Here is a 13,416-nt window from a genome sequence, read left to right as displayed (position 1 = left end):
CGCAATCACCCCCTCCCCGCCTCTCCTTCTCACAAATAAAAAAAAAAATTAGATTAATCATGCTAGATTCTAAACCAAATAGATGGTCTAGAAAAACTGCTGAAGCAGTCGCATTTCGCTCGTGCATCCACTACCAGTTTTTCTAGACCTCAGGCGTGCATGATGTTTTGAGAGAATGTACATGGAACCTCCTTCAGTTCTTACGAGGAACGCTCATGGGATTTATAGTACAGCTCGATGGCAAGCTTTATGAACAGACTGACGGAGTGGCAATGGGCTCACCTTTGGGACCCCTAATGGGCATTTCTCTGCTCCATCGAAGAGAAATTAGAACATGACAACAAGCTCCCAGAGTTTTATAGCCGGTACGTCGATGACACGCTTGCCACGATGAAGGATGTGCCAGCAGCAGAAGCCTTTTTAACAACACTTAACAACTGTCACCCATCCATAAATTTCACAATGGAACCAGCTTCTGACGACAAGCTACCATTTATTGGTATGAAAATATTTAAGAAAGGTCACAAACTGGAAATCAGTGTTTACCGGAAGCCAACAAATACCGGCCTATTACTCCATCACCAAAGCCATGTGGACAAAAGGTACAAGAAATCGCTCATTAAAACCATGGTAAATCGTGCTTTTCACCTGTCATCCACATGGGAGTCTTTCGTGACTGAATGTGATCGCCTGAAGCTGTTGTTTACTAACTTCAAGTACCCTGAAAGCCTAATTAACCCCATCATTTCTCACTTTGTCACCTCAATGATGACCAAAGATCCTCTCGTGCCACCTCAACTACCCGTCAACGAAGATACTGCTCACCGAGTGGTATTGTCATTTAAAGATCAAACGTCGGCCGATGCAGTGAAAAAACAACTATCTGACCTGAGCAAGAAAATCGATCACACTCTTCAACCAGTATTCAAGAGTCGCAAAATCTGTGAAGATCTCAAGATGCGTGAACCAAAACCACCTCTAATTAATCAACAATGCGTAGTGTACAATTACCAATGTGATCTGTGCGATGCAGAGTATGTCGGGTATACCAGCCGGCATTTGCACCAACGTATTGATGAACACAGGTTCTCCGCAATCGGAAAGCATTTAAAGAATGATCACGGCCTTTATAACATCGACGACCTTGCCAAAAATTTTTCCGTCCTAAAGAAATGCAACGGAAAACTGGATTGTTTGATTTACGAAATGCTGTTTATTAGAAAGAAGAAACCTAGCCTGAACACGCAATCTGATTCCATCCGCGCGAAACTATTTGTTTAAACAAATATGTGAACCGTTATTTTCCTGTCACTCGATAATGATGTCATGACGACATCAAAACGTTGTGTAAAATTTCTATCGCTCATTTTATTTTGGAATGTTTATCGAAATTTAATTTCATACAAGAAAAGAAAAACTGAAACAGAGATATAAGGAACTTACTTGGTAAATTCCGCATCGAAATCGTCAAAATTCACCGCGAGATCCTAAAAAAAATATCAAAATAACGTTAATGAATGATATCATTAAAGCTTCGCCTATTTACCACTCGAAACAAAACAAAGCAAAGAGTAAGCCAGGTAACAAGCTCCTCTGTCCAAATGACAGTCCGTCCGCTAATTTGTCAAGTAGTATATACATCTTACTAAGCGAGTTCGACGGCCGTACTGTAAGTTACGTACCGAGTTTTTTCCCAATAAATCGAGGGGGACAAAAACGAGGATCCATAACTTACAGTACGGACCGAGAAAACGAGGTTAATAAGATATTTATTATATCTCTACTGTGTGTTTGACGGGTTCGGGAAACGATTTCTATTCGCGCGGAACAAGTTCAAATTCTGGCAAACCTCGAAAGCAAATTGAGTCAATTTGAAATCCTTGTTAAGTGATTCTTAAGTCGTTAGCAGGTTTTATTATATGGCCGTGTCTCACAAGGACTGGGAACTACCGAATTTACAAATTTGATTGGCTGAAATCGATATTGACCGCGGTCTAGATTTTCCCATTTAGACCGGCATCTAGACCGGTTTTATTTTGCGTTGAAAAGTAGCAAACTAAAATACAAAAATGTTCACCGTTTTCTTTTATTTTTTTTCTCAATCATTTATGGTAGTGCCAAAAAGCCTGATGACAAAAAAAAAAGTAAGGAGGACGAGCAAATTTCGGCAGGTTTAAGTTAAGCTCATCTCCGTTTGCATGCAAAATGTCAGCAAACCAGTTTCATTAAACGATTTAAATTTTTCTTATTTGCCATATAATAAACATCTTATTAACCGAGCTAAGTCGGTCTGTATGGGAGATAGTCCATGGGCCAGGGCAGGTTCTCGGTACCACTCGGGGGAAGAAAATGTGAGTGATATCTGATGAAATATTGTATGAAGGACTTTTCAAATTTACTTGATAGCAATCGTGAAAGAGTAGCTTTTAGTATTTTTTGCGTACTTCTTTTTTTCAAAAATATTGCTGTGACATGGAAACGAGGCTCACATTAAAACAGTTATTTTAAATGCGTTCTTTATTTATAATATTAATAAATTACTACATTGTACAGTAAACAGCTTTTCTTAACATTTTTGGTTAAAAAAATAAAATTTATAAGTTGATTTGAAAAAGAAAAACTTAAATGAAACCATGCAGCTCAAACTCGAAAAGCATCATGGGTAACGTCTAAGATGACGGTCTCGCTGCATAGTAAATACTTCAAAGTTCTTGCCAAATTTTCGCAGTTTGGACGCTTTTTTTCAAGTAATATAGAGAAACAGGGAACACTTAGTATTTTTAGGCTCACTGAACAAAATACTTACAAACATTTAAGAGTCTCTGTTCGACTCTCAAGGAAACTTAACTGATATGTACAGTTTCGATTGTTGTTTTATTCCTAGACCAAACTAAAGACCTGCTTTTAAAACTTATATTATTCACTGCTCATATGATAAAAATCTGCTAATTATTCCTATTTTAAGAAAAGATTCGACTCTTTGAAATATTTATAGAACGAGGCTACCATTGATTAAGAGTTATGGGCCATTGCTTTATCCATTGGCAGAGAATACCAAGGAAGGAGAAATTCCCCAAGTCATATATCAAAGGAAATGCCGAAGTTTTTTTAGCATGAAGCGAGATTAGCTGGAGAGCATTTTTTAAACAACGGCCGCGAAACAGATTTCGAAGTTTAATTTGGAAAGCGAAAGGCAAAGATCTCGTCCGCAAGAGCCAAGCACGAGCAGAACTTGCTCGAAAATGTACACTTTTTGCGAAAATAAGACTGCATGTACAAGAACACGCGATCCCTTTGACTCAGAAGGTTGACTTGTATTTAGATGCTTTAGAAAAGTTGCTACTGCTGCGGGTGATAGCAGGCTTATTGGCCTTGCCTGTCGCGATTTGGTAGCAGCTAAAGCGTGTTACCATGGTCGGTGCTTTTGAGATTGTACCTGACCAGATAAAGCGAGCAAGTACCCTGACTTGGAAAGCAGTGGACCGGACTCGGATGAAAAACAATTTTTTTGATATAGAGTCTCAAGCTTATGACAAACTGTTTGAGTTTATTTGATCAGATTTATTAAATTCCAGGCTTAATATTTAATATTGATAGAATAGAAGAGACGCTTTATGGCGCAGGAACATCTAATCGAGTAAATGTTATTGCTGTCTAAGCCAGGCATTTTGGTCCCGGAACCTCCTTCCGCCCCCTGGAAGTGAGCAAGCGAGGAAAAGGAAAAGGAATGAAAGCGAATAGAAATCGTTTCCCGAAGGAAGCTGGATCAATCCCTTTAAGGGAGAAAGGCAAGACCTAGTTGTCTATCTACCGGCAATCTCGCAACTCCTGAGATAGAGAATGATCTGCATGCTTCCGGCAGAGGCTTTCGGAGGGACGGTTTATAAGAAATTTTGTCATGACAGGCTTGAGTCTGACCTACGTAAGGTGAAATTCTGCGACAAAATTACGAACTTCAAAGTTTAAACAAGAAGATGAAAGGACAAATAGGGTCAAGCAAGGAGGTAATCATTAAAGCGGATCGTGCGCAGTTTGCTCAAATGATCATTACTGCTGAGAACAGAACGTTAAAGCTGAATGATGTACTGAGACACCCTCTCGGACCTTGCCCTTGGGCCCTTGACTCGGCTGATGCCGGGATTACTGAAGAGAACCAGCAAATCATCACTTGCCAAGAAGCCAGCCAGAAGAATATGACAGCAGCAGATATGATTCCTCAGCCGTGCGGGCGAATTTTAGACGGAATGGTAATGGTCCAGAAGATAAGAGGCGACCAGAAAACATTTGCTGAATTGGCTAACAGTATGATGTCCATGGTTTTCAATGAAGGAACAGACAGCCAGCGTATTGACGTGGTCTTCGACGTTTACAGAAATAATTCGATCAAAAACCGCAAGAGAGAGAAGAGAGGCTCAGAAAGCGGTCATAAAGTCAGAAACTTCAAGGCAGACTACAAGATACATCAATGGCGGACATTCTTGTCCAATTCCAAGAATAAATCGCTCCTGAACAAATTTATTTCAGAAAAGTGGCAATATGAGAGGCACAGAGAGCTTCGCTGGAAAGACAATCTTCTTAACGACCGAGGATTACTGCTATGAACTCTCCTCAATCGGAGTAACAGCAAGGGAAGAGCTAAGGTCGACGCACGAGGAAGCAGGTACCAGAGTGTTTCTCCATGCAGCACATACAGAGCTGTTTAGTTATTACGTCTAAGGCCTTTTTTTAATTATCGCATGGTTATGGAGTCTGTAACGCCATTGGACTTTTTGTAGGATATTCTGTGCCAAACAAGGTAAAGTTGACTCGAACCAGCTACCTCCCTGTGCAGATTGTTTCTGTTGTTTAAGGATGTACTCCTTGAGAGCAAACTACCAATTGCAAGCAGCTATTTGGAGAAGCTTACAGAGCTGCCCTCAAGTCCCTTCACTAGTTGGCCAAGGATGGGTCGAAGAGTACTGCAACTTATCCATCAAATGGATGAATGGTAAACCTTCCCCTGCAGTTCTTCTTGAGTTTCTCTCCTGTTTTTGTGCAAGATCATGCAAGCTGTCCACGTGCCGACCTGCCTTACAAATGGCCTTAAATGCACCGATATGTGCCGCCTTTGTGACTGCAACAATAGGCCTTAAAGTAAGTAAGGCCTTAAGTAATGACGACGGCGACGCCAGAGACGACGTCCAGAGACGACTTCCAGTAAAAAATAGTTTTATATGTTACCTTCGAATTTCGCAGCAGTATAGATTTGTTCCGTGCACCTATCCGTCCCAGAACTTACTCAAGCTAAATGTGTGATGTCAGTGCTGAATTCCAAATTAAAATACGAAACATTAGCCGCTGCCGTTCGCGTTCTCCAAAATACGCAGAACCTAGTCATTTCACGTTGTTATTTTGAAGAGGATGGCAAAGAAATGTACAAAGATTTATAACGCACTTGCACAGCCATTGTTCTGGTCATTAAACCTTTTGTTTGGTAACGTTCTCGTTGCCATTGCCGTCGTGGTTTGCTTAAGGTCTCTAATTGTTTTGCTCATTAAACGCTTTGTTTGGTGACGTTCTCGTTGCCGTTGCCGTCGTGGTTTTCTTAAACCCCCTAATAGCGCTGAGGAAGAGGAGATTCTTGATCAACAATGCTCTGATGACGAGGAGGATCAGGAAAATTACGACATTTTAAATATCAATAGAAATAATCCGTTAAGCTAGATTAAGAAGATAGTGTTGAGGAAATTGTGAAACCATCACTCCTAGTGAATTATGCTTTCTTTTTATGGCAATTTTTCTCCATTTCTTATAAAGTTTTGGGCTTCTGCAACATAAGGGAGCTTTTCCCAAGTTTTTTTAATTGCATAATGAGTGTTTTGAATCAACAGGGAAAATGCTTTCAATTTTCAAACAATTTTGCCACATTCTGCTTTAGAATAATAGTGTTTTAACAGCGAAGATGGCGGATCCAAGATGGCTGACAGGTATTAATCGAAACTACTGTCTTGGTAGCAATTGCATCTCGCCAAATCATTAGTTGTGAATCACTTATTTTCTCCTGCTTCCGTTTGGTGAAAATTCTGCGAGATCAACGCATTAAAAAAATACTTAAAAGTTCTTTTGTTGAAATGTAAATTTTTTCAGCGTTGCCATGGAAACAAAATAAGAGATAATTAATACACAATTTCAGAAGTGCAAGAAAATTCTAAACGTTTACTTGCAAAAAGGGTAAAGAACACTTGGCGATAAATCACGAAACATTTTGGCAACAAAAATAGTTTTAAATTTTAGCGGGCCGTACAGCGGAATACGGCCCGCTAAATTGATTATGACCAATCACAGCGCGCGTACTAACTGAGGGATAAAATAAAAACCAACAAACTGAAGGGTATTTCTGGTACGTCATGCTCGAGGTTTTGCTCCTACATCCCATATTCAGTCGCTGTTGTTAAATACCTTTTTAATAAGCCCTTTGCACGATCCGGTCACGTGGTACGGAATTAATTATGCTGGGACGCAAGTTACACAGTGGGACTTCCAAAACAAAGGAACTCCCACCAGTCCAGCACGACTTCCCTTTGTTTTGAAAGACCCACTGTGTAACTTGCGTCCCGGCACAACTAATTCTGTACCATATGACCGGATCGTGCAAAGGGCTTAGTTTAATCAAACGGTCGTTTTCACTAACACTCATAGAATCAACAACAAAAACTTGTCTCGAACAGAGAGTATTTAGGGTAGTGGGCACATGCTAATAAAGTATATTTTACCAACGCCTGCATTTTCTTGGTTAAGTCCTCCTCTGTGGTTGGTGAGGAACTACCTTCCGTGACCTGAATGACTGGTGCATTCAAAAGATCCGTCGTAGTGGTGTTAGGGCTCGTTTCAGTGTCGACAAACTCATTATTTACCACAGCCTCACCCTGTTTATTAAGTTCTTTGTCGTGGTACTGTGCAAGTCGCGAACCTCCATGACTTTCGTCGAATTTCCCTTTCTCGTAATTAATAAAGGCCATTCTAAAGGCATCGGCAATAGTCAATGCCATGGCTTGCGCCTTAAGATGAAACAAAAAAAGAAAATTGTGTAAACAGCCACCTTTTGTGCCATCTTCAGACCTTTACTAAATCTCATATAATGATGGAAACCATTTCCCATAAAACATTGATACATATCACGAAGTGCATAGCTCTCGAGAGAAAAAGAATTGATCACCGAACCGATAAAAAAAATTTGATGTCTATAAAAATATTTAAATAAAATGATGCTGGTAGATATTGGTTTTGCAAATGATTGGCGGGTTAAGAATCAAATATAATATCTTAAATATAATTGGTTGGAATATGGTACATGGGTACAAATTTCTCAAAATAAAAAGGGATGGAGGCATTCTGGAAGCGCACAGCACGAACTATTTTTGAGGAAAGCCATAAAAAATGGTAATATAATTATTGCAAGAAACTTAAACGGTGTATTACCATCGAAAAATTGCTGCAAAGTAACGCGTAACAGGTTAAATCGTGTCCCTCGTGAGCCCGAGAAATGAACGCCAGCACTTTAGTGAAGTTGGGATCCGTCGCGCAACATGATACCCTGTAAAAGAATTACAATCATATGTCGATGAAACGGGTAATGATAACGGCAATAACGGTGCAAAGGTGATGGTGGTGGCACTGATAATGGAAACGGTAAGACATTGGCAGTCACTGTGTGAAAGACATTACAGAGCTTAATCAATGACTCTAACTGCTGACGCCTAGTAAAAAAATAGATTTATATTTTACCTTTGAATTTCAAAATTATCTTGATCTGTTCAGTTCACCAATCGGTCTAGCAACCCACTCAAACTAAGGATGTAAAGCTAGCGATCGATTCCAAATGGAGACACGAAAAATTAGCCGTCGCCGTTCGTATTCTCGAGACTACGCAGAACTTGGTCGTTCCACGTTGTTGTTTGGAAGAGGAAGGCTAAGAAATATACAAAGATTTTATAGGCACGTGCACGACCACTGTTGTGCTAATGGAACAATTAATTTGATGGCGTTCTCCTCCACAGGTTGCCGTCATGTTTTACTCAGTTAACGTCCCTAATGTCGATGGAAACTATTGAAGGTAGCAATGGGAAAAGAAATAGCAGTCCCAACTTATACCGATGACAATGTTTGTGTTTATTTTAATGTCAATGTTGTGTTTAATCCGAAATAGCAAAGGTATGCAGTGGCGTTGGCTGTAACTATGGCGGCGGTGCAGGGGTGTAAGCAATAGCATGTCGGAAGATGGCCCTGGGAGCTGTGCCGTCTGGTTGCAACAGGCTGAGCGTGACAATAGCAGCAGCAACCCCATTATTAACGCCGGTAAATCAATCGTAATGGCTTGTATGTCTTCCTTTAAAAACTTGAGTTGTTTCAGGGGCCTTGTTGACAGATCTAGACTAAGATTCGATTGAATCTGGACCAGAAACCTTAATAAACTTCTTAAAATTGATTGTAAAAGTTAGCAGCAATGCAATCGGATAACGATCGGTAATTCTTGGTGGCAGAGCGAGGACTCTTGCAGACACGTTATCTCGATCAATAATTAAGAACCCAGAAGGAAGTCCATGGCAGCATCACTTCAAATACGACCATTTGAATAGTACCCATTGATGTTCGGCCATGTCATTGAGCTAACGCTTTGACAAGTTCCAGGGTTGTTTAACTTAAACTACAGGAGAGTTAAATGTATTTAAAGTTGAGACTCACCGATAAATTGGAATTTCTATGATCTTTTCCTGAAGAAGATAAAAATGGAGTGACATAAACATCAAGGACCATTTTAATTTACAACTGAGCCGGGTAACTTACTACGGGTTGGTTCTCAGATTTTGGGTAGCATGAAGATGGGGTCCCTAATTTATGATTTTCTTATCGATTCTCGCGGTTGTCGATTCGGTGCAGAGAACCTGTTTAGACTGCCGGCAGCCGGTTGTTTCTCTTAGGGTCAGACGAGTATTAATCCGTGAACACCAACGCAAAAGGACGGTATGTATTGACGAAGAAGGGCTGAGAAGAGCGCCGCAGTCATGTCTCGACCAAATCCTTTCAGATATGAAACGTCTTTCCTCATAATCCCTGCCTCATTTCGAGAGAAAAACAGATTGCTACCAGTCTAATGTTTGTTCGACCATGGAACAAGACTGTAAAGAGAAACTACAAAGAATTTAGAATAATATTAAGAACTGGCTGGTAAATACCTTTGAAAACATATCTTCGATAGTAAGCTTCCGGATTGTCACTGTCATTAACACCTTCTGAAGGCTTCCACTGGACGGAGTAGTGTTCATTGTCTGGGGAAAAGATTTCAAAGTAATTGCTTAAAAGTAAACCTCACTGACTTATAGCTGAACTGGGTCACACGAGTTCAACTCTTGTAAAAGGAAACTATTTTGGCCACTTTAACATATATGTATTTTATCCATCAATGTTCATCGGGTCTCATTAGCAAAAGGTGCGCTCCCCTAAGATTAGCTATACACTACTTTGCTCCAGTAAGAAAATGCCGTCCCAACTAATCGCATCATACTCAAGCACTACCTTCTTAGTGTTGGATACAATTTGCTGTACTGCTTCGTCTGTGCAGCCCACCCCCTGAGCTTGATACACAGGGCAGGATCCAAGCATCTGAATGAGAAATAAATAATTTGTTAAAAAAAAAAACTGCGATTAAAGCTACTAAGTTTAATAACTGCGGTGAATAATTTAAGTAAACTTTGCTCTTTGCTCGTGGTTACGGCGGAAAAACGGAGTATTGCAAAACTTAAACGAAATAATCAAGATATAGTCTTCAGTGTTATCAAAGTGTCTTTTAATTTTTAACCCTGTTTGCCCCTCCTTGCTCTGAAAAGATATAAACCAAATATATAAGGATAGTAGTCTGTGGATGGCTCAATTTATCGTTTCTTAACTCCACCGAAAGTAATCATGAACTAAGAGCAGTTGAACACGCGTCAACGAGGGGAAGCATGTCCGAAAATGTTCATAATACGGCCTGTGAAATAACAATCTGGGTGTGGCCTAATTATATAAGCTTTAGTTGATCGCCATGAGATACCAGTTTAAAACAGAGACAGGAATTTATTGCCGGAGCTATAGTGACAAAAATGACAATAAAGGCATTATCTGATTGACTGCTGACGGTGATGTTGGAATTTTAAAGAATTTAGACCAGATCTATGTAACTTGTCTGAACCATAATCATAATCAAAGCAAACGAATAAACAAACACACAAACAAAAACAAAAAAGAGGCCAGGTTGAACCCAGACTAACCTTGGCATAAAAGTGAATTCCTTCTTTCAGGGATTCCTCAGCATGAAGCCAATCGTCGTGGTATTTACCTGACCAGTATATTCGAGACAGTTTTAGAGAGGATTGTTTTCCTTGGTGAAATATATAGAGGCAGAGGATAATACATGGGCGCGTGTAGATATGAAGTATATCTTCGAGTGTTCGTTGCGCTCACTCGTGAGATATCAAGTAGAACACGAGAAGTGATATTCCATATCTACAGGCAACTATGTATTATTTTGTTCATTCTGTAAACATACTGTTAACGACGTTTTTGGCGATTTTCCGAAGATTTCCGACCACTTTCGGAAGACGCGGATAATTCTCCAAAAATATCCGGAGGCCACACGAACGTTTCCGAACAATTTCCGAAAATTTACGAAGATTATCGAAGATTGCCGAAGATTGCCGAAGATTGCCGAAGACTTTCGAGGAAGATCCGAAAATGTTTCGATCACGCACCAACAAATTTAAGCACAGTTAAAGGGTCAAACATGATATTAGTGAAGTAATCGATATCTTCACTAATGAGTATATGTAAAATACGTTACCCGAGTCCCGGATGTCGTTTCGAGTGTGATTTTACGAGTGGTGTATTTTCAAGTAAAACACTCGTGCCCATATAATAAATACATATAATGCTGTTGTTCCGCCTTACACGCGTTACGAGTAAAATCGTGGAACTTTTGTAGCAATCTTTTTTGTTATTCGCACTTATCATCATTATTATTCGCCATGTTATGGTTATTTGACAGCGTCCATACTACGCCGAAGAAATTTGAAAACGCATCTTTATTTCTACGGTGAGGCCCTCTACCCACACTAATTCGTCACGAAATGGAGCTTTCTGGCGAAAACGCTCTTCAAACAATTAACGGTAGGAATTCGAAAACGCCGGCTTTTCGATTTCGTTTGGACGGAAAACATTTTGAAAAAGAAGCTTTTGGAAAACGATGTTGTCACGATTGAGTTGCTAAAAACTCATTAGGGAACTTAAGCACGCGCGTTTTTGAGACGCGGACGGTAGCCGGAAGTGAGCTACTTTCACTTTTAACTTGTCCTCACACAACCACATTTACATTGCTAAGTATCTTTTCTGCATTAGAGATGAGTAGTATAAAAAAACTGGGAGACAATACCGTCCTAGCATGCGAAATCTTCTCTTCCGGTTGCCGTCCGCGTCTCAAAAACGCGCGTGCTTAAGCTCCCTATTATTAGGGTCATTTCACGTTGTTGTTTTGTAGAGGACGGCAAAGAAATGTACCAAGAATTATAACGCACGTGCACAGCTATTGTTCTGCTCATTAAACCTTTTGTTTAACGACGGTCGCGCTGCCGTTGCCGTCGTGGTTTTCTTAAACTCCCTAATCTCTCGACTCAACGGCTCGCGGCCGCAAATTTGTCAAAAATGGCCTAATCTGCTAGAAATGTATCCAGAAAGCTGTGCCATTCCCATCAGGTCGCGGCATTTACGATAGTAAATTTAATAATATTACAAAATAATTGAGCTTGGAATTTAAATCAGGGTACAGCTGTCTTTTGAGCCATGGTGTCCTTGTTATGTCTTGTGGTAGGAAGGATTATAGATTTACTTACAGGAAATGTAAGCGGTCGATCGCGTGCTTCATTCGCTGCTCATGATTCTTCAGCGTTACCTAGTAACGCAGGAGAATAGTGAGCTCTTTAAACCTTAGCTGGCCTAGCAGGTGTCAACATGAAATCGCATCTGACCGAAATAAATATGGGTAAACATCACTGCGACTACTTTAAACACATTGGAGAACTGGCAATCCTGTCGAAACGCCGAGGTTATTTTACAGCCGTACCGAAATGTTTCGTGCACTGAGATCGCTGGATATTCTTGTCACTCACTCTTATCTATATTTGTTGTTAAATTCACATCAAAATGAATATTTCGTATGCTTATAACTGTGCTGAATAGAGTGCGCAAACGGGAAATACGTTTTAACTTAATACCAAAACCACCAAAACAACACATACCCGCTGCTTTATTATATTAACATCATTAGGTATAGAAAACATATGCATTAAGTTAAAGCACAGGGGATTTTTTTTCAATAGAATGACAGGTTTTTAACCTGAAACAAGAACTTACTAGTCAAATTTATTCAATTCACGTGCCGAATACACGGTGTTTGCATACTTACAATTTCCGTATGCACGTTATGCTATCAGCTTGCGTTTTAAGAAATATTTCCTCCCTTTAATCTGATGCCTCAAGCTCGAATAACAAAGATATATTAGCTGTTTAAGACGCTGGTAAGCGTTACTTGAAAACTGGACTTTTCCAATTTGTTGTTTTTCTTTCACCAAGATGTGTTAAAATAATAAAATTCTGGTCGAGCCCCATGTTAAAAAGAAAAAGTTTTTTTCAGCTTCTGTCAAAAGATATCATTACAACTTTATTGCAAGAACAATTTTACACCACCTTGTGGGTAAATGTTCATTATTCTAAAATAAAAGGCACATTTTAGCAGTAAAGCTGAATGTTTTCTTCATCTCACAATATTTACCCTACCTTTGAGTTTGTCTCCTTGTGACACTTTCGAATACGAGTCGTGCTCCGAACTGGCAAACGTTTTCCTTATAAGCTGAGGGCTACTTTTAACCTTCGCCGCAAACACTCTTAACGAGTCCATTTACACTGTTTATGTTTTGCAGGGTACACTTTACTTCAGTTATTGTTTACAACCCAATCGATTAAAACATACGAAAATGATGTCGCAACATGAGTGCGGTTTATTTTTGTACCCAGACCTTCTCATTTTTGCCTAAGCGATAAAAAAAACTGGGCAGGAGATTAGAAATAGGCAAGTTTGGAAGGAAACGGCTCAACACCGATATCAAACGAAAAAAAAAGGTTCAAACATTCATAGTTCGTGTGTCATCTCTAGCCACGCCTGGGGACATACAAACGTACTCAATTGACATTAAACGGAGTGGTTAAAAGTCACGTTTACGGCAAACAGAAAATGGCATACCTTTGCTGTCCGTCCAAAGTCATTGGCACTATAAACTGTGAATATTTGTATTTGCTGTAAATAGGAGTTTTTTCTATTCTTGTGTTAAGGTTGATTTGGGGATTGAGAAA

The 13,416-nt window shown here is 39.8% G+C and overlaps 2 protein-coding genes and 1 pseudogene across 2 annotated transcripts in view; 2 read left to right on the top strand and 1 right to left on the bottom strand.

The window, feature by feature from the left end:
- The window catches only part of LOC110057862 (low density lipoprotein receptor adapter protein 1-like), a 14,486-nt gene extending 1,070 nt beyond the window's left edge, over window positions 1-13,416 (bottom strand). The window contains exons 1-8 of the mRNA XM_020764466.2: window positions 12,844-13,416; window positions 10,287-10,354; window positions 9,553-9,639; window positions 9,213-9,305; window positions 8,722-8,750; window positions 7,459-7,573; window positions 6,753-7,037; window positions 1,444-1,487 (exon numbers count right to left, since the gene is read on the bottom strand). Coding sequence (XP_020620125.2) covers window positions 1,444-1,487; window positions 6,753-7,037; window positions 7,459-7,573; window positions 8,722-8,750; window positions 9,213-9,305; window positions 9,553-9,639; window positions 10,287-10,354; window positions 12,844-12,964 — 842 coding nt within the window. The 5' untranslated portion in view covers window positions 12,965-13,416. The remainder of the gene's footprint in view (window positions 1-1,443; window positions 1,488-6,752; window positions 7,038-7,458; window positions 7,574-8,721; window positions 8,751-9,212; window positions 9,306-9,552; window positions 9,640-10,286; window positions 10,355-12,843) is intronic.
- On the top strand, window positions 580-1,281 carry LOC149117592 (uncharacterized). Its single transcript, XM_089283365.1, has one exon. The coding sequence runs from the start codon at window positions 628-630 to the stop codon at window positions 1,279-1,281; it is 654 nt and encodes a 217-aa protein (XP_089139491.1). The 5' UTR covers window positions 580-627.
- LOC149117591 (uncharacterized) lies at window positions 3,975-4,716 on the top strand (annotated as a pseudogene).

The sequence above is a fragment of the Orbicella faveolata genome, unplaced genomic scaffold (assembly GCF_042242905.1).
Source record: "Orbicella faveolata isolate gen_17 unplaced genomic scaffold, um_ofav_v1 contig_12, whole genome shotgun sequence".
NCBI classification, from domain to species: Eukaryota; Metazoa; Cnidaria; class Anthozoa; order Scleractinia; family Merulinidae; genus Orbicella; species Orbicella faveolata.
Note: the sequence above shows the minus strand (reverse complement) of the source record. Positions and strands in the feature narration are given on the sequence as shown.

Excerpts from the sequence above, each read along its gene's own strand:
- LOC149117592 (XM_089283365.1), top strand. The coding sequence starts at position 628 with ATGGTAAATCGTGCTTTTCACCTGTCATCCACATGGGAGTCTTTCGTG.